We start from the raw sequence: 23,870 nt of genomic DNA on the forward strand, positions 1-23,870 counted from the left end.
TGCAGCGTATGTTCACCAGGTTAATTCCCGGGATGGCGGGACTGACATATGATGAAAGAATGGGTCGACTGGGCTAATTCACTGAGATTTAGATGAGAGGGACTCATCGAAACATATAAAATTCTTAAAGGATTAGACAGGCTAGATGCCTACAAAAATGTTTCCGAAGTTGGGGTAGTCCACAACCAAGAATAAGGGGTAGGCCATTTAAGACTGAGATGAGGGAAAAAAAATTCACCCAGAGAGTTGTGAATCTGGAATTCTCTGCCACAGAAGGCAGCGAAGGCCAATTCACTGGATGTTTTGAAGAGAGATTTAGCTCTTAGGACTATGGGAATCAAAGGATATGGGGAAAAAAAGCAGGAATGGGGTACTGATTTTAGATGATCAGGCATGTTCATAACGAATGGTGGTGCTGGCTCGAAGGGTGGAATGGCCTATTCCTACACCTATTTTTATACGTTTCTACCACACTACCCCAGTTCTTATTTGCCTGTTATTTCTCAACAACATAATGCGAAAATGCACCTGGTCATCAACTCTCCCAATCCTATTCATCCTGAATTCTCTGATTGTGTCCATTTTAGGTCAACACTTGACATAAGAAGGAACTGCAGATGCGGAAACAAAAATGCACCAGCGGGTGCAGTCATGGAGTGAAGGAAATAGGCAACTCTCCGGGCCGAATCTTCTAGTCATTTCCCTGAATTTGCTATTTACTGATAGGGTGATTTCACCAAAGGTTTGAGCGTAGATCCCCCCTCACGTGACAAAATTTAACTGGAGGACATACTTGACGTTAGTAAGGGGAAACACGCACATTCACACCCGTAGGGGCGGATTTGTTGAACTATTTTAAGTGCTAAGTCGTGAACCGCAAGATGCTGGGAAAAAAAAGATCGAAAATCAAGAGGGAACTGAAGAAAAACGGCCGAAGTTCATTTGCCGTGGAGATTTAAAGGTCCAAAATATCGGGAATTATCGCGTTTGCTCGCTGAATTTCATCAAAAGTAAGTCAATAATGCCTTACTTTTGATGAAATTCAGCGAGCAAACACGAGCTGCACCCGCTGAGTTTCAACAGCATTTTTGTGTACCTAGGGAGGAACTATGCTGGAACTTGCTGGTTTAAACTGCACATAGACACGAAAAGCAGTATCTCAGCAGGACAGGCAGTATTATCTCTGGAGAAAAGGTTAGAAAGAAATGGTCCATTGTTGGTTGTGGGAATCACCGAACCCACAGCCAACAATGGATTGTTGTGGGCTCCACATTTCCTTGATTATCGTTGCTTTTTGCAATATCTTCCATTAATTTGGCCGAAGCACCGTCTGTATCTCTCATTCCTCGCTCCCCTGTCTCTGAGTCTGAAGAAGGGTCTCGACCCGTAACGTCATCTATTCCTTCTCTCCAGAGATGCTGCCTGACCCGCTGAGTTTACTCCGCCTTTTTGTGTCTATCACACTTGATGCAATGTTGTGATTTGACCAAGCCTCTGGTCTCAATTCGCAAATAATCCACGCCGGGACGTGCATTAGTTTTGTTATAGGATGGTGGGTCAGTATCCTACAGCTTTTTAGGAAATAAAACGCTGAAGTACAACCCCGGCCCGCCTCAGCAACCCTGCATTCGTCCTAAAGGCGATTATAATACTGCACTTCCCTTGTGCAAACGATGCCTGCGGCAATGTGATCGATCCTTCTAGCGCAGGAGGCGGTCTTTCCCGAAGGGATCGAGAGGCGTCTTCAGCAAAGTCGAACGCACAAACTGGTGAGAAGCGAGCGGGCAACATGGCAATCCACTGTGTGCTGTTGGATAAATATATTGGGCAGGTCTCGGATAGTGTTTGCTGCCTGCCTGCCTGCCTGCTGTTATGCGTGTGAAGTCTGTACATTTCTCTTCCGGGGTTAACCTCTGCCTGTAAACGCAGAGTGCAATCGTTTATTTTTTTATATCAGGCTTCATAGTGTCAGGACCTATTTATATTTTGTAATAAAATGCATAGCTTAATGCGAAAGTAAAGGCGGCGTGTTTCATCCACCGAGTTGGGTCCGTGCGTGAGTGCATGAGTGAGTTGCAAGGTTTCCCGCCGGGCTACGCTACCTCCGAGGTCTCTCTCGGCCTACGAGCTGCCCGGGCTTGGGAGCGCAGTTCAGCAGAAATGTTCCTGTTGCAGACAATTATTACACTGTGCGCGCGACTCACACCCTAGGATGACTTTCCACTTGTACACAAAGTTGCCGATGATGCTTCGACAACACTGCAACATCGCCAAGGTTCATTAAAATCCAGCATTGTCTACCTACCCATCGCAAATGTCACATTCGTGTAACTTTTCCACTCCCCATCTACATTCCTTTGATTTAACAATTCGCATCTCTTCAATACTTTTGTCTCATACCTCTTGTTTTCCCCCATCTCTGTCCATTGTCCAACCATATGCCTATCACCCCCTATTGCCCTTTTTTTTTTCAAAGATCATAGATCTTTGCTTTTTTTCTTCTTCACCCCAACTTCCCTACAATATCCCAAATGCTGAGCTACTCCAGCACTTTATGTCTTTTGTGTAAAGCAGAATCTACAAATCCTTGTTTCTACAAATATTACAATAATTGATCGGCCCGGCAGATTTACAGTGTTATATGCATAGAAATGTTTTGTTTTTAACTTCGGCCCATAAAACATTTCCATTCCGAAATATTAGTGTGGTGAAAGTCATATCACAAGGAACATTTGCCGTAACATTTCTTTCCTTATTTTCATTACTTTTAATTGTTTAATAAAACAATTAATCAGCAGGTTAACCCCATAGTAAGTGGAACACAATTAAACGTAGGAATATCAGGAGTTATATATTCCGATACCTGTAATATGAGCTTTTTTATAATGGGAGATCCTTTCCCAAAATTATTAACTCTTTCTCTCCACCAATATTTTTTATTTTTTAAATCTCCAACAATTATACCAAATGGAATAACAGTATTTTTCAGTTGAAAAGGGGACCATAATTAATGCATTATTTTGATAAATATTTAGTCTGAGATAGATAAGATTGAACTTTCTTTCCAAGGTTTAGTTTGTAAATGAGCAAATAAACGCGTCACATTTCTCTTGCAAATCGTTTGGCTGATTGAAGCAAATCAGGCTGCAGCTTTTGAGTTTGAGTGAGCCTCGCTTGAAGTTACTGCACCATTAATGCATTAACAACAGTCATAGAACTGTAACAAGACCAACTACATTAACATTGTGACTATAACATTAGCAAGTACCTTGCAGCTGGTGAATCATCTCCTCACTCCCAGAATCTTCTCATCCCTTTCACAACATAGCTGGAGGATAATAGAATATTTGTTATTGCCTGAATTGATGCAGCATGAACAAATTGAAGATCAGAGCAGGTATAGTGATGCAGTTAGTTGAGCTGCTGCGTCACAGCATCCAAAACCTGTGTTCGATCCTGGCCTTGGGCACAGTCTGTGTGGCATTTTGCACATTCTCCCTGTGAGCTTATGGGTTTTCTTGGGGTGCTCTGGTTTTCTCCCATATCCCAAAGACACGTGGGTTTGTAGGTTAATTGGCCTCTGTAAATTTCCCCTAGAGTGTAGGGGGTGGATGCAAATGTGGGATAACAACACAGAACTAGTTGGAATGGGTGATTGATGGTTGGCATGGACACGTTGGGCGCAAAGGGATTTCATGCTGTATCTTTTGATTAATTAATCATCTAGAACAACGCCTCTACACCTCTGGACCTCTACACACTCCCTCCACCAATGTTGCATTGTAATTAAGTATGTGCCAGTGACAAGATGCACTATTATTCATAGTGCTTCCTGGACCACAGCTATCAAACCTGTACCGCAAACAAGTCTATAGTGGGAACCAAGGAACTGCAGATGCAGGTTTACAAAAAAAATACACAAAGTACTGGAGTAACTCAGCAGGCCGGACACCATCTGGAGAACATGAATAGGTGACATTTCAGGTTGGGACCCTTCTTCAGACCACGAGTCGGAAACATCACCTATCCACATTTTCCAGAGATGCTGCCTGACCTGCTGAATTATAACCTTATAACCATATAACAATTACAGCATGGAAACAGGCCATCTCGGCCCTTCTAGTCTGTGCCGAACACTTACTCTCACGTAGTCCCACCTACCTGCACTCAGACCATAATCCTCCATTCCTTTCCCATTCATATATTATTATTATCATCCTTTATTGTCATTTTGCAAAGCAACAGTTGTGCAGTGCAAAATGATAAGACGTTTCCTAGGGAATACCAGAGCATCGCACATAAAAACTTAAACATTTCACACATAAAATAAAAATGATTAAAAAAAAACAAAAAACAATCCAGTTCCTGATAAAACAGTACGAATAGTTAAAAAAAAAAAGTGCAGGTAAAAACAGAAACATTAATATACAAGTAAAAACAGTCATAAAATGTCAAGGGCAGCTGATTTAAGTGGCCTGAGCCAGTGCCAGAGTTATTACTCAGTGCCAGTTATTAACTTGTCAGTGCAAAAACAGCAGAATCAGGTGGAGTGACTGTTTAGCTGCCTCACAGCCTGTGGAAGGAAGCTGTTTAGCAATCTGGTTGTCCGGGCTTTGATGCTACGGTATCTCTCTCCTGATGGCAGGAGATCCAGATGTGTGTGGAGGGGGTGCAGTCTGTCCTTTGCTATGCTCAGTGCTTTTTTCAGGCAGCGGCTCTGGAACAGTTCTTGTACCGAGGGTAGCGAGACGCCAATGATCCCCTCTGCTCCCCTCACTACCCTCTGCAGAGACTTCCTGTCTGAGCTGTTACAGTTGGAGCACCACGTGTTCATGCAGTACATGAGTACAGACTCCACCTTGCCCCTGTAAAAAGTCCTGAGGATGTTGGTGGGGAGTGAGACCTGTTTGAGTTTCTATCTATATACCTATCCAATTTATTTTTAAATGATAAAAACGAACCTGCCTTCACCACTTCCACTGTAAGCTCATTCCACACAGCTACCACTCTCTGAGTAAAGAAGTTCCCCCTTATGTTGCGCCTACATTTTTGTCTCTTAAATCTCAAATCATGTCCTCTTGTTTGAATCTTCCCTACTCTCAATGGAAAAAGCTTATCCACGTCAACTCTGTCTATCCCTCTCATAATTTTAAAGATCTCTATCAAGTCCCCCCCTTAACCTTCTGTGCTCCAAAGAATAAAGAACTATCTTGTTCAACCTTTCTCTGTAACTTAGGTGCTGAAACCCAGGCAACATTCTAGTAAATCTCCTCTGTACTCTCTCTATTTTGTTGACATCTTTCCTATAATTTGGCAACCAGAATTGTACACCATACTCCAGAATTGGACTCACCAATGCCTTATACAATTTTAACATTACATCCCAACTTCTATACTCAATGCTCTGATTTATAAAGGCCAGCACACCAAAAGCTTTCTTTACCACCCTATCTACATGAGATTCCACCTTCAAGGAACTATGCACTGTTATTCTTAGATCCCTCTGTTCAACTGTATTCCTCAATTCGCTACCATTTACCATGTACGTCATATTTTGATTTGTCCTGCCAAGATGTAGCACCTCACACTTATCAGCATTAAACTCCATCTGCCATCTTTCAGCCCACTCTTCCAAATGGCCTAAATCTCTCCGTAGACTTTGAAAATCTACTTCATTATCCACAACACCACCTATCTTAGTATCATCTGCGTACTTACTAATCCAATTTAGCACACCATCATCCAGATCATTGATGTATATGACAAACAAGAGTGGACCCAACACAGATCCCTGAGGCACCCCACTAGTCACCGGCCTCCAACTTGACAAACACTTATCCACCATTACTCTCTGGTATCTCCCATTCAGCCACTGTTGAATCCATCTTGCTACTCCACTATTAATACCCAACAATTGAACCGTCTTAACCAACCTTCCATGTGGAACATTGTCAAAGGCCTTACTGAAGTCCATATAGACAACATCCACTGCTTTACTCTCATCAATTTCCCTAGTAACCTCTTCAAAAAATTCAAGAAGATTAGTCAAACATAACCTTCCAGGCATAAATCCATGTTGACTGTCCATGTTAGTCCAACAGTTAGTCTATGTTAAATCCATGTTAGACCAACAGTTTGTCTTTTTACGTCATTTTACAAATTTTTGCTTTCACATGCCTCCAGCTTCACATCTTGGGGTTCACAATTAAACAATTAAAACAACTCATTTGGTTAATTATTGTAGGTAAGAATTTTCAGAAAGAGACCGACATTTTCAATTGAATAAATAAAAGAAAAAAAACATTGACTAATAAGTATGTCACTTCCCATTCAATAAACTGCAAGTCACGGGATACATTTCAATACTTATGGACCTGTCCCACTTAGGAGATTTTTTAGGCGACTACAAGCGACTAGGCTGTCGCCGGCGTGTCGCATGTATGGTCGTGAGTAGTATCCTCAGTCGCCCAAAGAATTGTAGCATTTTTCTGGTCGCCGCTGGATTTTGAAATGTTCAAAACCTTTCGCTGACAGTCGGCGACAGTTGGCTTGACGCCAATGAGCGTAGCACGACTTCTGTCGTAGGTGCTGTCGTAGGTGCTGTCGTAGGTTGTCGCCAGGATGACGTAGGTTGTCGGCAGGTGACGTAGGTTGTCGCCGGAGCTGACTGGTGAATTCTATTGGCGACTACCTACTTCAACCGGCGACAGGTACCCGCGACTTAAATGTCTTCAGTTGTCCCCGACTGGGTCGTACCTTGTCGCGGGTGGACGTAGGTTGTCGTAGGTGGGCGTCCTAATGGGTCGCCGGTTGTTGGTAGCTTGACGTCGTCTAAGTGGTAGGTTGTTGTAGACATTGTCGTAGGGGGGGTCCAGTCTCCGGTTTTTCGCCGACTTACTACGACTATGACAGTCGCCGAAAAAAATCGCCTAAGTGGGACAGGCCCATTAGTGATTAATTAGCTTTCATTTTGGGAATCCTCTCATGGAAATTTCAGGAAGGTCATCTGTCAGTCAAAAGAACATTTCACCTGTATTAGTTGAGTATATTACATTATTTTGAATATTCATGGTAATTAGGCAATAATCAATGAAAATTAAACAAGCTTGAGAATAGTAAACATATGTACTGTGTATACCAAATGCATGATGTATGTAAAATTCCATTTGGTTTTCATTGTCCACAGGATTTCTGTATCATTGACGGCTAACATTTATTGCATATCTATAATTGCCTCTGAGAGTTTGCTTCAAGTATAGAATGTCATGTTTCAATGATTTTATTTCTCTTTCAAATGTTATTACTGGAAAATGCCGTGTAGATTAAAACATTTTATTTTGCCTCAACAGCTGGGATGAATACGGAAAATTTCTCTCTATGTGAAAAGATAGTCTCCCCTTCATACATTCGCCAAGGTTTACAGGCCCATCGCACACATGAACACTTAATTCGGCTATTAATAGAAAAGGTAATGAAAATAATTTAAATTGATGATTTGCAAGTATAATTAATTAATTTTGTCGGAAAACTTGTCGCACATTTTATCATATGCAAAAGAAAAAAAACAACAAAAAATCTCTTCTCTAAAACCTTTCTCGGAACCTATCAAGTTCTCTTCTCTCCACCTTTAGCTTTCTCCCTGTATTAATTTCTCAGGTTTTAAATGACTATCTAAAGAATTTGTTAATTTATTCACAATGAAAAGCTTATTTATGTGAACACTCACAAATTATTTTGTTTGTGCCAGTATAGAGACCAACTAATTTGCAATGTTTTGTTTGAATTTCATACTCTGAATCTGCAGAGACCATGCTAAGCTCTTTTAAAGACTTAATTTGTGACCTAATTCTTTGGAATATTTTAGTATATATAAATACCAGAATGTTTATTTAAATTCAGTGCAGACTACTGCAGTTTAGGTAGTAAATTAAGAATCGTGCCACATTTATTTTCATAACTATTCCTAACAGTACTAAAGGCTGAGATTAAAAATATATATTTTAAAGTATACTTACAATGATCATTTCTGGTGGAATAAGTAAACATGGAGATGAGAAGTTCAATCTAACTGCTAGATTTGCAGACCACAGAGGCATACCCAGTGTCAGGTTTGGAACATCCTCCTCACTGTCAGTCAATTTACCAGCTCCTCTAATTAGTATAAAGTCAGAACATATCAAACAATGACAAGTGATTGAAGTGAGATGCTTGGGAATTTGAATTGACAAGACGGAACGAAGCTCAATCCATTGATAGTGTAAGTCAAGGGAAACATTAAAATCAGGAAGATAGTGAGATAGACTTCCAGTGTTGTTAATGCTGATTGGAATCAAAAAAAGGATGGTGAATCTAAGATCAAGTTGCTATTTGTGTAGGATACTGAACAAAGGCAAATAGTGGAAGTTTAGTACTGTATATCATTGAATGTGCAACAGGCAGGAGGACTGATTTGCCAATTTCTGTTATTAAATGCAACCTTAGGATTTAAATGAAAAACATGAGTGTTTAGGCCTCTGTTATAAGCCATATTCGTGGCCTGTTTTTGTTGCAACTGCTTTAGGACCGTTTTATTTTTTATTCTTTACTTTGGTAAAGGAAAATAAAAATAGAATAAATGAGAAGCTTGGGAGTTGCATTCCTTGAAGACATAAATCCAGATAGTGTTGTGACAAATATGGCTGTATTAAGTGTTCCACAACTTATGAAAGCATTTTACAGCCCATGTGAGATATTAAAATCTGTGGCATAATTTCCTTAGGGTAAGTGTCCAGAAGATGAATGGGATGAGAACACTATTGAGCTTTTTCTACACGAGCTGGCTATTATGGATAGTAATAACTTCCTTGGTAATTGTGGAGTTGGAGAGAGGGAAGGTAGAGTGGCCTCAAGCCTGGTTGCTCGAAGACATTACAGGTAAGATCTTATTATGTTTTTAATAGCTAAAGATATTTTCAAAAAGAAAAGTGTAGCATTGTCCTGAACATAAATTCTGACATAAAATAAAGAACGCAACATTTAAGAAACACAGTTACACAGGTACATGGATCATGTAAGAAGGAACTGCAGATACTGGTTTAAACCGAAGATAGACACAAAAAGCTGTAGTAATTCAGCCAGACAGACAGCATCTCTGGAGAGAAGGAATGGGTAACATTTCCGGTCGAGACCCTTCTTTAGACTGGTTAGGGATAAGGGAAACGAGAGCTATAGACGATGATGTGGAGAGATAAAGTACAATGAATGAAAGATATGCAAAAAAGTAACGATGATAAAGGAAACAAGCTATTTGTACAATACAATACAATACAATACAACGGTTTATTTGTCACATTGCACAAAAAGTGCAAGTGAAATGATACGTCAGCAGCGATACAATGATAAAGGGCACACACAAAAACACAATAAATTTTTAACATAAACATCCACCACAGCATTCATCACTGTGGTGGAAGGCACACAATTTGGCCAGTCCTCCTCCATTTCCCCCCGTGGTCGGGACCTCAACCCTCCGCAGCCGTTGCTGCGGGCGTCCAGATGGTAAAAGGACAAGGTACAAGTCCAGGTAAGTCCATAGTCGGCTCCTCCCCACCGGAGACCGCGGCTTTTAGTTGGTGTAGGCCGCAGGCCGGCGGCCGAAAAATTTAAAGTTTCCTCCACGTCGCAGCCGTAAGCACCGCAGTCTGCAGGGCCGGCGGTCGAAGCTCCCCTCCAGGGGTGATGTAAGTCCATACCAGACCCGCGGTAGAAGATGGCCGCGGGCCGGCGGTGGAAGCTTCTTCTTCCCCCCGGGTCCCCCACGAGGGATCCCGGGCTGTAGACGCCGCGCCAGCTGGAGCTGTGCAGACCGCGGCTTCAGGCTGCCGTCTGCTGCGGGCCAACGGAACGGAGCGCTCCCCTCCAGCGAGCCCCAGCTCCGTGCTGACAGTCCACGCTGCGCCCGCCGCCGGAGCCCCGAGCCCCGGGCGCGTCTCCGGGAAAGGCCGCGCCGATCCTCGCTGTTAGGACACGGGGGAGGCGACCTGGAAAAAGTCGCCTCTCCATGGAGGAGGCGGCCGAAACGGTTTCCCCCTTACCCCCCCACACCACCCCCCACACAAAACACACTAAGAAACAGTGTGTTTTGTAGTGTGAAAGTGAGAAGCTAGTGTGACTTGGGTGGGGATGGGATAGAGAGAGAGAGAGAGGCAATTTCCCGCGGCTCCCTAAAGGGAGATAAATCAATATTCATACCACTGGGCTGTAAGCTGCCCAAGCGAAATATGAGATGCTGTTCCTCCAATTTGCGTTTCGCCTTACTCTGACAATGGAGGAGAGCGAGGACAGAAAGGTCTGTGTAGCAATGGGAAGGAGAATTAAAGTGTTCAGCAACCGGGAGGTCAGGTTGGTTCAGGCGGGCTGAACGAAGTTGTTCTCCAATTTGTGTTTAGCTTCACTCTGACAATGGAGGAGACCAAGGACAGAAAGGTCTCCAATTTGCGTTTAGCCTAATCAACTGCATCAACTTCACCACCAATTTTCATCCTGCACTCAAATTTACATGGACCATCTCCGACACCTCCCTCCCCTTTCTTGATCACAGTCTCCATCACAGGAAATACATTATTGACTGATGTCTATTACAAACCCACTGACTCCCACAACTATCTTGTCTCCACTTCTTCCCACCCTGCTTCCTGCAAAGACTCTATCCCCTACTCCCAATTACCCCGTCTACACCGGCTCTGCGTCCAAGATGAGGTGTTCCATACCAGGACATGCGAGATGTCCTAATTTGTTACCCCTCTCCCATCATAGATGAGGCCCTAACTCGTGCTCCTTGCTCCCCCTCCCCCCTAGTCGCAACAGAGACTAGTCCCCCTAGTCCTTACCTTCCAGTGTCAGTCTAACTGTTTATTAAATGTTGGGATAGTCCCTGCCTCAACTACCTCCTCTGGCAGCTTGTTCCATACACCCACCACCCTTTGTGTGGAAAAAGTTACCCCTCAGATTCCTTGCTCATTCCTATAAATCCCCCCCACTTTATGAGGTGGGGAATGGCCTGTATTATTATCCCCCAGTTTTTGGAGGTCGAGTAATAACAAAAATAATAATCACCTGCTCCTATCTCTCATGTAGGCCCGACATGATCTTAAAAATACTTCCAACAAAAAACATTGAAATCATACTTCTACAATGCACTGAAACATGATTTTAATACATCAAATTTCAAAAAGTCCCTAACTCCCTCACACCCCTCCCACACCCGCTCCACTTGGTCGCTCCACTTGGTCGCTCCACTCCCTCGGCTGGGTACCCCCAAGGCCAGTGATCAGTGATCGCTCAGCCCCCCCCCCCACCTTCAAAAACACTCCGCGGCCCCTGCATAATATTGTTGATCTTGACTTTCCCTTGTATAACTTGACAGGAGATGGTCTTATTTTGAAGAACGTAATTAAGTTGTTTGGGAGTTCAAAGTAGTGATGTTTTTGGCACCCGGGTTATCACCTTTCATAATCCATCTGCTTACAGTGCTCAGTGATGCAATTTGCTCCTTTTTTAATCTTATAGCCTGTTGTTGGTGAACATTTATAAATGAGCGATTTGAACAAGTCATGCACCATAAACTATAAATTTAATTTGTTACTGTGATTGCTTTAACTCCTGAGTGAGATAATTGAAACATGGAATTGAGTGTGAATATTCTTCTGGATTTGAGAGAGCAACTAAGGAGTTGCAATATCCACGAGTCAAGCTTGATCTCTTCAAAGAATAGAGAAAATGTTATAATACCATCCTGTGCATTTGTAATTCTCCCTTAGAATTGGTAATTTTTTAGCTTGCTCATTTTTTTCAAGTAGCTGCTCTAAGTAGGTATTCATTGTCCACAAGAGCACCTTCATCCCATTTTGTCTGAACCCGATCAGTATACCTCGTTTCTGCAGCACCCCTCCCCCACCATCAGTCTGACGAAGGGTCCCAAACCGAAACGTTACAAATCCATGTTCACCAGAGATGCTGCCTGACCCACTGAAAAATGCCTGACCGGCACTTTGTGTCCTTTTGTGTAAACCAACATCTGCAGTTCCTTGTTTCTACAGTATACCTGTTTGTTCCTTTCTCTTTCATGTGCTTACAGGGCTCTCGCTTAACTTTTTTTCCCTGTTGCCAGCCGGGCAACCTTGGCAGCTTTTTAGGTTTCCAAATGACAGTTTAGGCGGTCGTTTAAGACGGCTTGCATGACGCGTGCGATAATGTGCTCGGACGAAGTGCGTAGTTACCAGTCGGAATTATACTCAATGAAGCATTCACATATTATTTCTGCTTCAAATAAAGTCACAAACTAAACATATTCACCAATCAAGACAAGATATATCCCACAATGACATGCATCAAAATTATAAGACAGTATCTCAACTCTTTTTACACATTGCAATTAATGCAATTTCAATTCGTTCTTTCCACTTCCAAACAAAAACGTGGTTGGATTATTCAGCGTATGATCAGTGTATGATCAACCTGTGTCAATAAATCCTGGACCATGGTAACATATATGTGTACGTATAGTTGTGAATGTTGCTCATTAAATAACTACAGTACTGATACTCCATATTAAGAGCATTGATTTGCCGTTAAAATGAATTCTGTAATAACGTGTCAACGGCAGCAGTGACAATCGAACACTGCAGTTTTAATGTCTCACGTGTTCACAATTTAATTAATCCATCGTTATAGATTAAAACAAATAATGGGAATTAAAACACATTTGATTGCATTCCGTTATCAAACATTCGGTTCGCTCAGAATGGTGCAGAATGGATGGCAGTCGGTGCAGAATGGATGGATTGAGGCAGGTGAATTGTCAGTGTTGGTTGTTATGAAAATGGGAGGGGAGAGCACGGGGGATTCAGTGGTGTTGAATGGGGGGGGTTCAGTATGGGATAGGGGGGTAGACAAAAGTGCTGGGGAAACTCAGCGGGTGAGGCAGCATCTATGGAGCGAAGGAAATAGGCAATGTTTCGGGTCGAGACCCTTCTTCAGACTGTTCCCCCCCATTCTTCTTGAATGGGAGGATCAGTACAGGATGGATGGGGGGGGAGGGGGGGGGAGATTCAGCGCAGGATGAATGGGGGGGGGGTCAGTACAGTGTGGATCGGAGGGTCTGTGCAGGATGAATGGGAGATCACTGCAAGATAAATGATGGGAAGGTGCAGGGTAAATGGAGGGTGGGTCAGTACGGGATGAATGCGTGGATTAGCACAGGATAGATGGGTGATCAGAACTGGATGGATGGATGGAGAAGTGCAGGATGGATGGGAAAGGGGGGGGTAGGTACAGGATGAATTGGGGGACCAGTGTAGGATGGATGGGGGGGGGGGGGGGGGGGGTCAAGAGAATCAATGCGAGGGGATAGGGTGATCAGTGCAGGATGAATAGATTGGGGGGGGGGGGGGAGAGATGGGGTGGGGAGCACAAGGATGTCAGTGAGGACTGAATAGAGGCAGGATGGGGATCAGTGCGGGATGGAGAGGAGGGGTCCCAGGATAAGGGTGGGGGGGGGGTGTAGGGGGTGTACAAGAGAGAGAGAGAGAGAGAAGGGGGGCGAGGTATGGAGGAAGGAGGGTCAGCGCTCCTCGGACAACATCGCCCCGCTGCCTTGGCCGTTGGGAACTCATCGTCTCCCTCCTCCGCCAGCCAACAGCAAGGTGCGGGGCCGAGCGGTGCAGCTCAAAGATCCTATAGCTATAGTTTCTTTGTTGCAGCTGCTTCAGAGAGCGAATGACGGGTCCCGTACAGTGGCGACAGCGGCTCCATCACCTCCTCCCGCACCCCGCCCGCCCTGATAAGGACCGCTGCTTGCAAATGCGCTAACGCCGCTTTTAAAACAAACCCTCCTGCACGCCGTGGTCTCCCCCTCCCTCCCTCCTCCCTGCCTCGGCGTGCTGGAGGGTTTGTATTGAAAGCGCCGTTAGCGGGTTTGCAAGCAGCGGCCGCTATCAAGGGGGGCGGGAGGAGGAGATGGAGCCGCTGTTCGGGGCACGTTATTCGCTCCGACTCTTCCTCACCCCGCACCTAGTATCTTTCCCACGCAATACAGCCATCACCGCCGACACAAAACGTTGCGTTCCTTTTCTCCAGAGATGCTGCCTGACCCGCGGAGTTACTCCAGTTTTTTGTGTCTGTCTTCGGTATAAACCAGTATCTGGTTGCCAAGCTGGAAAAATGACTCGGTGTTTCGGTTGCCCGGCGGCGCTTTGAGTGGTCAGTGGCACCCGGGCAACCGCTAATTTCGAGCCCTGGCTTACCAACTATCCCCTTAGATAAATTTGTGTTCTTTGGTTTAATGGTTTGCTTTCTTACTCCACGGATGCAGCCTGACCAGCTTAGTATATATGTTGTTTACCGCTCTGATTTCGGCGTTTCAGCATTTGCAGATGTTTTTCCCCCAAGAATTGAGAGAGTGTGAAGGCTTGTTACAAGTTTAATATAACTTGAAGGTAGACACAAAATGCCGGAGTAATTCAGCGGGACAGGTAGCATCTCTGGAGAGAATGAATGGGTGACATTTTGGATCGAGACCCTTCTTCAGACTTGCATGCTTTTCAAATCTGTCCTGGAGATGAGCCCCAGTGCCAGTTTTTGTGTTGCCTTCTTTAGTGATTTATAAATCAATTCTTCAAGGTCCTTTTGTTCTTCAATCTAGTTCAAACTCTTATTTTTCAGATATTAGGTTGCTTCCTATTCTTCTCCCCATAATGTTGTATTAGAAATATTTTTTTAAGATTAGACTGATAATGGATTTGCTATTTTTATTATTATTTTGTCAACTCGCAGAGCCAGGAAGAAGTTATGACTTTTTGATGTGCATTTTTTGAATATTTGCATGTAAAGTGAAATATGATGTATTAGTTTAAGAATTTCAAAAGCCATAATGAAATTTTAATGAAAGCCTAAGTTAAATCCATTTTCCAGGGCTCCTTTCTGTAAAATAAAAGGCGGTGAGCTTCGCAAGGTTAGGCATACAGAAAGATGAAACTTACCTCAAAAAAGTGATCTAAGATATGAAAACACTCTTGGTTAAAGTGGGTAACAAAATATGCAAATTACATAAGTGATTCAATCTTGGAAACAGATCAAGGGCTAAAGAGATACCAATAGTCAATAGACAGTTAACTTTGAGTTAAATTCATTGAATAATGAAATGTATTTTCCCATTACAAACAATTGTTAAATGTATGTATTCATAATTTTTTGCACTACATGACCACATCTTTACAATATTAACTTGGCTTTCTCTGCCTTTTAATTTAGGTTGATGCATGGGATTGGAAGGTCAGGTGATATTGCAGCTATTCAGCCTAAAGCAGCAGGATCCAGCCTCCTGAATAAAATAACAAACTCTCTTATGTTGGACATTCTTCGAATTGCAGGTTTGATAACATTTGCGTTATCTTATAGACTTTGTCTTAGAAAAAATGAGCTGTGATAGTTTTAATGTTATCATTTGTAATTAAATATGCACGTCTACAAAAATATTTTTTGTTCATTATACATTTTAAGTGTAAAACGATTATCTAGCTCTAGTTTGTCTAGGTTTTAGACGGTGATTTTTATTTTGGATTGTGATATACATTATTTAAGCCTGGGCTGTAAAATTGCAGTAAAACTGGTAAATAGGATAAGATGGCAGTCATGAAGAGAGTGTTTTCCAGTTGTGTAAGTAACTTAATATCTCATCGGCACAGTCGAGTAAATTTCTTACCAATAGGATTGCAGCCACTTTCCCACAAGTATGTCAGACTGTTTCATTTCTCTGGCTCGCTGTCCGAGAAGTCCTCGTGTGGCTCATTGAAAATTACTGTTCTCTTGAAAAATACAAAAAATGCTTTCAGGCATCTAGAGAGCTCACCAATGTGTAAGAAAGAAGTGCAGATGCTGGTTTAAATCGAAGGTAGGCGCAAAATGCTGGAGTAACTCAGCGGGACAGGCAGCATCTCTGGAGAGAAGGAATGTGTGACGTTTTGGGTCTGAAGAAGGGTCTCGACCTGAAACGTCACACATTCCTTCTCTCCAGAGATGTTGTCTGCCCTGCTGAGTTACTCCAGCATTTTGTGTCTACCTTTGGGAGCTCACCAATTATGGGAAGGGGATTAGATGGCATCATGCCTGAGGTGTTGTCAGGAGGGATGAGGTGAACTGGAGTGAAAGCTAATGGTGAGAGTGGGGTACCTGTGTGTTCCTGTGCTGACAGCATCACATGACACTTTTACAGAGCTAAGACAAATACGAGGCATTTAATTGTGATCTGGCAAGAACGTGTGGATTTGCATGAAGGTTTGGAGGGATGGTAGGGGTCATGTCTTTGCGTGGCATTGGGGTCTTGAACCAAAACCACTAATGGTGTGTATGTATTTAATTCAAATGGAGCCACAAAGATAGGTTTCAATAGGCTGGGAACATTTTAGGGAGTAATGGAGAAGGAAGCCTCCTCACACACACACCTAAATGTCTTGTGTGGTCTTGGACAATGGTTGCACAGTTGTGAGCTGATGGATGTGTATTTGGGTGCTCTGTACATTATCACATGGACGATCAATAAAGAAAATAGTGGACTTCATGAAATTCTAAGATTGCTATTTCCCTTGGTAGTTTGATATTTTTTAATCAAAATTGAGTTATGTAGCACACAAAAAAAAATTGGTAAGCAAACCACTTGCTGGTTACTCTAAATCTTCATTCCACTGGTGGCATTGGGTTATCATACTGCACAGAAATAAGCCCTTCGGCCCACTGGGTCCATGCTAGCCATCAAGCACACATCTAAACTAATCCCGTTTACCAGCATTTGATCTGTAGCCTACTATATGTCTTACTGTTTCAAGTGCTCATTCAAATGATTCTTAAATGGTGTGGAGGTATCTGCCTCTACCACCACTTCAGGCTGTGCGTTCCAGATTCCAACTAATTCTAGAGTTTGAAACAGTAATTAATGTGGACTTTGTATCTTTGGGAAAGTAGGTTGAAGAGTAAAGAGGATCCAAACTTACAGGGAGAGGGAAATGTGTCAGCAATGCTAAAATAAATATACATGGTTGTAAATTATTCTGCATTAACAGTTGGATTTCTAACATCATGGTGTTCTTGAGTGTGTGTACTTGTGATGTTTTAATAATATTTTAGACTTGTCAAGATGCTTATTGTTAATGACTTGCTGGTTTCTGCAAAAAATTACCCTGTTATATATCTGTTAGTCCAAACAAAAATAATCTGTCTCATTGAACTATTTTAAAGCATTCTGCGAAAACTGTCTTCCTTTCACTAATTGGCTGGAAAAAATAGTTTAAACAACTATTAAACAGCTGTTAAACATTAAACAACTATTGTCCACATTTTCAAACACCCAGATTACTTACCAGCTAAAATTGATATTAAAAATAATGCAAAAATATTCAGGTCATCAAATTGGAGAGGTGTTCAGTATTAGAAAAATCTAGCATTTTTTAAAATCATTTAATGATTCATTATATAAATGGTTGCTGCTGTTCGATCTTTGGCTACCACCTATACAAATCAAGAAAGCTCATCAGCGCCTCTACTTCCTGAGAAGATTACGGAGAGTTGGTTTGCCAAGGAGGACTCTCTCTAACTTCTACAGGTGCACAGTAGTGAGCATGCTGACCGGTTGCATCGTGGCTTGGTTCGGCAATTTGAGTGCCCTGGAGAGGAAAAGACTACAAAAAGTAGTAAACACTGCCCAATCCCTCATTGGCGCTGACCTTCCTTCCATCGAGGGGATTTATCACAGTTGCTGCCTCAAAAAGGCTGGCAGCATCATCAAGGACCCTCACCATCCTGGCCACACACTCTTCTCCCTGCTACCTTCAGGTAGAAGGTACAGGAGCCTGAAGACTGCAACAACCAGGTTCTGGAATAGCTACTTCCCCACAGCCATCAGGCTATTAAACCTGGCTCGAACAAAACTCTAATTATCAATAACCCATTATCTGTTATTTACACTTTATCAGTTTATTCATGTGTGTATATATTTATATTATGGTATATGGACACACTGATCTGTTTTGTAGTAAATGCCTACTATGTTATGTGTGCTGAAGCAAAGCATGAATTTCATTGTCCTATACAGGGACACATGTCAATAAACTCACTTGAACTTGAGCAAATTCACAGAGAAACTCAGTGGATCAGGCAGCATCTGTGGAGCAAATGGATAGGTGATGTTTCAGGGCAGGACACTTCATCAGACCGAAGATTGTAGCCATGCTATTTTATGTAGTACACATCTGTTAACTTATCTAATTAATTAATACATCTAATTATCTATAGCTCCCATTTAGCAGCATGTACAGTGGAATAGTTGTTTGTGCTGTTCTCGTGAATTTCAGGTGCCTGGTTCTATCATGAACCAGGATGCTATTTGTACCGGGAACTGGCATGGGGCCGACAAGGTGACAATCCTTTTGTTCCCAATGCCAGACACCTTCATATTTTATTTACTCGTCCGTCTGCATTCCTTATTGATGGATCCTGACAAAGATAATGACACTCTTCAAATCCTTTAACAGTGTAATGGCCCAACATGCATCCCAGAGTACTTAAGGAAGTAGCCGCAGAAATAGTGGATGCATTAGTGATAGTTTTTCAAACCTCTTTAGATTCTGGAGTAGTTCCTGAGGATTGGAGGGTAGCTAATGTAACCCCACGTTTTAAAAAGGGAGGGAGAGAGAAAACGGGGAATTACAGACCAGTTAGTCTAACGTCGGTAGTGGGGAAACTGCTAGAATCAGTTGTTAAAGATGGGATAGCAGCACATTTGGAAAGTGGTGAAATCATTGGACAAAGACAGCATGGATTTATGAAAGTTAAATCATGTCTGACGAATCTTATAGAATTTTTTGAGGATGTATCTAGTAGAGTGGATAAGGGAGAACCAGTGGATGTGTTATATCTGGACTTTCAGAAGGCTTTCAACAAGGTCCCACATAAGAGATTAGTATGCAAACTTAAAGCACACAGTATTTGGGGTTCAGTATTGATGTAGATAGAGAACTGGCTGGCAGACAGGAAGCAAAGAGTAGGAGTAAACGGGTCCTTTTCAGAATGGCAGGCAGTGACTAGTGGGGTACCGCAAGGCTCGGTGCTGGGACCCCAGCTATTTACAATATAAACTAGACCAAGTGCAGACCCGTTGGGTCTGTTTCCCCAATGTGCGGTTGTGGGGGGGGAGGCGGCATGCAGCGTCGCACACACTAAATATCCCCACCCCCTGCACTCACGCTAATTACCTCCCTTGATATTATATTAATATTATTAATTTGCTCCTTTTACCCCATAACCACCCTATCTACTGACGCATAGCCCCCAACTTGCAGTCACACCTAGAGAGGGGGGGAGGGGGCGGTGGTAGAGAGTGAGGGCAGAGAGAGAAGGGGCAGAGACAGAGAGAGAGAGGGGATGAGAGAGAGAGAGAGGTGAGGGTGAGGGGGAGAGAGAGGGGGTGCTGAGAGGAGGTTGAGGGGGAGAGAGGTGGGGAGCAGGGAGGGAGAAGGTAGGAGGGAAGAGGGTAGGGTGTGTGGAGGGGAGGGGGTTTAAGGGAGGGGGGAGGGGGAGGGGAGGAGGGGAGAGAGAGAGAAAGGGGGGAGGAGAGGGGAAAGAGGGGAGAGAGGGGGGGGGAGGGGGGGGGGGGGGTGGGGGGTGGGGGAGGGGAGAGAGAGAGAGAGAGAGAGGGAGAGAGGGAAGGGGAGAGAGGGAAGGGGAAGGGAGGGGGGGGAGAGAGGAGAAAGAGGGGGAGAGAGAGGATGTGCTGAGAGGGGATGTGGAGAGGTTGGGAGCAGGGAGGGGGGGGGGAGGGTGGAGGGAAGGGGGTAGGGGTGTGTGGAGGGAGGGGGTTTAGGGGAGGAATGGGGATGGAGGGGAGGGGGGAGAAAAAGAGGGGAGAGAGAGGGGGGGGAGAGGAGAGGGGGGGGAGGAGAGTTTCTCCCACAGTCCCCTCATCATTATTTGGCTATTTGTTTGTTTGATTAAACACTGGTGAGGCAACTTGTTAAATTAAAATTATATATATATATATATTTTCTAATGTCTCATTTCAGTCCAGCACCAGGGGCCACAGTTTAAGAATAAGGGGTAAGCCATTTAGAACGTAGATGAGGACACTTTTTCACACAGAGAGTTGTGAGTCAGTGGAATTCTCTGCCTCAGAGGGCGGTGGAGGCCAGTTCTCTGGATATTTTCAAGAGAGAGCTAGCTAGGGCTCTTAAAGATAGCGGAGTCAGGGGATATGAGGAGAAGGCAGGAACAGGGTACTGATTGGGGATGATCGGCCATGATCACATTGAATGGCAATGCTGGCTCGAAGGGCCGAATGGCCTACTCCTGCACCTCTTGTCTATTGTCTATTTTTCAGTCACTCATCCATTTACAGTGAAAATTAAGCTTACTACGCCCCAGAAATGCACCTCATCCACAATCACAGGACAATGTTCTGTTGAGTCGTCCCAAATTCTGTTGTTTAAGAAAGAACTGCAGATGTTGGAAAAATCGAAGGTAGACAAAAATGCTGGAGAAACTCAGCGGGTGATGCAGCATCTATGGAGCGAAGGAACAGGTGACGTTTTGGGCCAAGTCTGAAGAAGGGTCTCGACCCGAAGCGTCACCTGTTCCTTCGCTCCATAGATGCTGCCTCACCCGCTGAGTTTCTCCAGCATTTTTGTCTATCTCCCAAATTCTATTAATCATTTCTAAATGATATCAGCACTAAATTCCGATTGTGCTGAGTTGTGATAGTTTTTTGCTGTCAGTGTATAAGCACTGGGAATTTGTTTTGACCAGGTTTATTTTTGTATTTAAAGGGCATCCTTTTCATGTATTGTACGGAAGAGATGTATCCTAACTGTATAAGCTGTTGTATCTCCTGGCCCTGATGGGAGAATCTCATTTATCTGCTCAATATTTATTCTTCAGGTTTTCAAATGTCAATGGGTATGAAAGTGAACACGATTTATTCCTTTGTATCATAAATTTTGTGGAAAGAAAAAAGTATTTTTATATCCCGATTCAAGGCATTTAGGAGCTTAATAGCCGAGTCGGAAGGATACTATGCCTTCAACATATAATTTGTATATCACATGATTAAAGCTTAACCATCAATATTATTCTCCAGGAGGGTTGAGATACAGACTTGCCTCCTGCAACTGTTTATTGCATAATAACCTTCTGAGCGCTGTGTTGTTACCTGCAACAAACACTAAAAACAAATAAAACAAAACTATTAAACATATTATTAAAGTAAATTTGTTTTTGACTTAGAAACTTTGTGAAGCACATTCATTTTTGTATAAACTGTTCCGGTTGCAATAATCACTATATCATCCTTCTTGTCGCAAAAACCTTTTTGTTCAAATTCCTCACGGCATATCAAGTCTGTGCCTATTGCTCATGCTTATTTTGGTCAGGGAATACATGTCAAATCTGCCTATTATTTTCATTTTGATAGCAATACAATTTGAGCATTCAAAAAGAGAAAAAAATGAATTGATGAATTGGTGGAATAGTAGTCCACCACTGTTGATCTGTTCAGACACCTAGTCTCCATTACATTTGAGAATCACTTTCCATGGATATTATTCCCCGTATAATTACAGGAAGGAATTCAGAGCAACTCACTAGAGGAAGTTTGTGCCGTGAGGAAATTGCTCAAAAGGCCTTTGCAGTATGAAGGAAGATAGATCATTGCAACCAAAACTATGTTCGTTCAAATTAATGCGCTTCATTTACTTTATGTCAGAAATCAATTAACTTTAGTATTATTTGTTTAATAATTTTGTTACCTGCAAATGTTGGGCATTTTATTTCAACTGCAGCAGCCCTGCTATTCTCTCACAATAGTTAACTCATTTATGTTAAGAGACTGCAGGAGTATTTTCCCCTGTAACCGCATGAGGTGTAACACCTGTCTCTACACGTCCTCCCTCGCCTTCATCCAGACTCGCTGGCATCGTTTCCAGGAGTTCACGCAACCACTAATCTCAACTACTGCATTTGGTGCTCCCAATGTGACGTCCTTTACATAGGCGAGACCAAATGTAGATTAGGCGGCCGTTAAGATGAACATTGTTCTTGGTCTGTCAAGGCCTGCTGGATCTCCCAATTGAAAGCTATTTTAACTACCTTTACAACCTTTCTGTCATGGGATTCCTTGATTGCCAAATTATCCCACATACAAACTGGAGGAACATCATATCATATTCAGCTTGGGTAGCTAACAACCCAATGGCATGAACATTGAATTATCCAATTTCAGGTTACATGCTTTCACTCCCCCCGCCCCTCTCTTTTCTCAGAGGAGGTTTTTCTCCCTCCTCTGTCCCTTCCTCCAGCTTTGCACTTCACCTCTGCTTATTTGACACTTTTGTATTCTTTTAATCTCTAGACTTTGTCCATCCATCTGCCAATCAAAAAAACCCTCACCTGTATCCATCTAACACTTGTCAGGCTTTGACCCATCTTCACCTCTCTTGCAGCTTTGTACAATCAGTCTGAAGAAGGGTCCCAACCCGAAACATACATTCCTTCCACAGATGTTGCCAAACCCACGGAGTTCATCCAGCACTTTGTGTTCTACTTGCCCACAATAGCATTGGATAGGGTGTACTTGGGTATTGGTGTTAAAAGAATAATATGATTTGAAGTCATGGTCATGCGATACCAGGGAAGGATCTTGAAAGTTAAGTTTTCATTGCAATTTACATTTAATTTGTTCTTTTCTTAAATCTAGACAGCAATATCGGATATATGAGCTCAGATTGCATGGGATGCAAGGAGAGATAGCACAATGGATTGCAAATTTGCTCCATGGAAGGAAGCAGATGGTGATGGTGGAAGGTTGTTTCTCGAACTGGAGGCCTGTGACTAGTGGTATGCCTCAGGGTTCAATGCTGGGCCTGTTACTGTTTGTCATCTACATCAATGATTTAGATGAGAACATACAGGCAAGATGAGCAAGTTTGCTGATGATACAAAAGTGGGTGGTTTTGCAGATAGTGAAGATGGTTGTGAAAGATTACAGCAGGTTCTGGATCAATGGCCAGGTGGGCTGAGGAATGATTGATGGAATTTAATACAGAGAAGTGTGAGGTCTTGCATTTTGGGACGTCTAACAAGGACAGGAACTGCACAGTAAATGGTAGGCCTCTGGGGGTGTTGTAGAGCAGAGCGGTGTAGGAGTGCAGGTGCATTGTTCCTTGAAGATTGAGTCATAGGTAGATAAGGTGGTCAAAAAGGCTTTTGGCACATTGGCCTTCATCAGTCAGTATTGAGTATAGAAGTTGGGAGGTCATGTTGCAGTTGGATAAGACGTTGGTGAGACCACATTTAGAATATCATGTTCAGTTCTGGGCACCATGTTATGGGAAAGATATTGTCAAGCTTGAAAAGGTTCAGACAAACTTTACAAGGATGTTGCCAAGACTAGAGGGTGTGAGCTATAGGGAGAGGTTGAGGAGGCTGGGTCTCTATTCCTTGGAGCGCAGGAGGATAAAGGGTGATCTTATGGAGGTGTATAAAATCATGAGAGGAATAGATCAGGTAGATGAACAGAATCTCTTGCCCAGAGTTGAGGAATCAAGGACCAGAGGACATAGTTGCTGGGAGGGAGGTATCATGGAAGCAATTTTGACATGCAGAATATGCCAGAGGAATGTGTTCTGTAGCCACAATGCACCACTCCAGACGGATGGTGGATAATCAATCAATCAATCAATCAATCAATCAATCAATCAATCAATCAACCTTTATTGTCACCTTGCAAGCAACAGTTGTACAGTGCAAAATGAAAAGACGTTTCCCAGGGAATAGCGGAGCATCGTACATGAAAT

The 23,870-nt window shown here is 43.0% G+C and overlaps 1 protein-coding gene across 2 annotated transcripts in view; it reads left to right on the forward strand.

Moving 5' to 3' along the window:
• The window catches only part of sepsecs (Sep (O-phosphoserine) tRNA:Sec (selenocysteine) tRNA synthase), a 110,174-nt gene that overhangs the window by 19,210 nt on the left and 67,094 nt on the right, over nucleotides 1-23,870 (forward strand). Inside the window, exons 1-4 of one of the 2 annotated variants that reach the window (XM_055638121.1) lie at nucleotides 1,371-1,769; nucleotides 7,350-7,468; nucleotides 8,759-8,913; nucleotides 15,289-15,407. In XM_055638121.1, the coding sequence (XP_055494096.1) occupies nucleotides 7,355-7,468; nucleotides 8,759-8,913; nucleotides 15,289-15,407 (388 nt within the window). In that variant the 5' untranslated portion in view covers nucleotides 1,371-1,769; nucleotides 7,350-7,354. Of the gene's footprint in view, nucleotides 1-1,370; nucleotides 1,770-7,349; nucleotides 7,469-8,758; nucleotides 8,914-15,288; nucleotides 15,408-23,870 lie in introns of those variants that run through there. The other variant, XM_055638113.1, reaches the window with a different exon arrangement.

This window comes from Leucoraja erinacea, chromosome 1 (genome assembly GCF_028641065.1).
Source record: "Leucoraja erinacea ecotype New England chromosome 1, Leri_hhj_1, whole genome shotgun sequence".
In the NCBI taxonomy this organism is placed as follows: Eukaryota; Metazoa; Chordata; class Chondrichthyes; order Rajiformes; family Rajidae; genus Leucoraja; species Leucoraja erinaceus.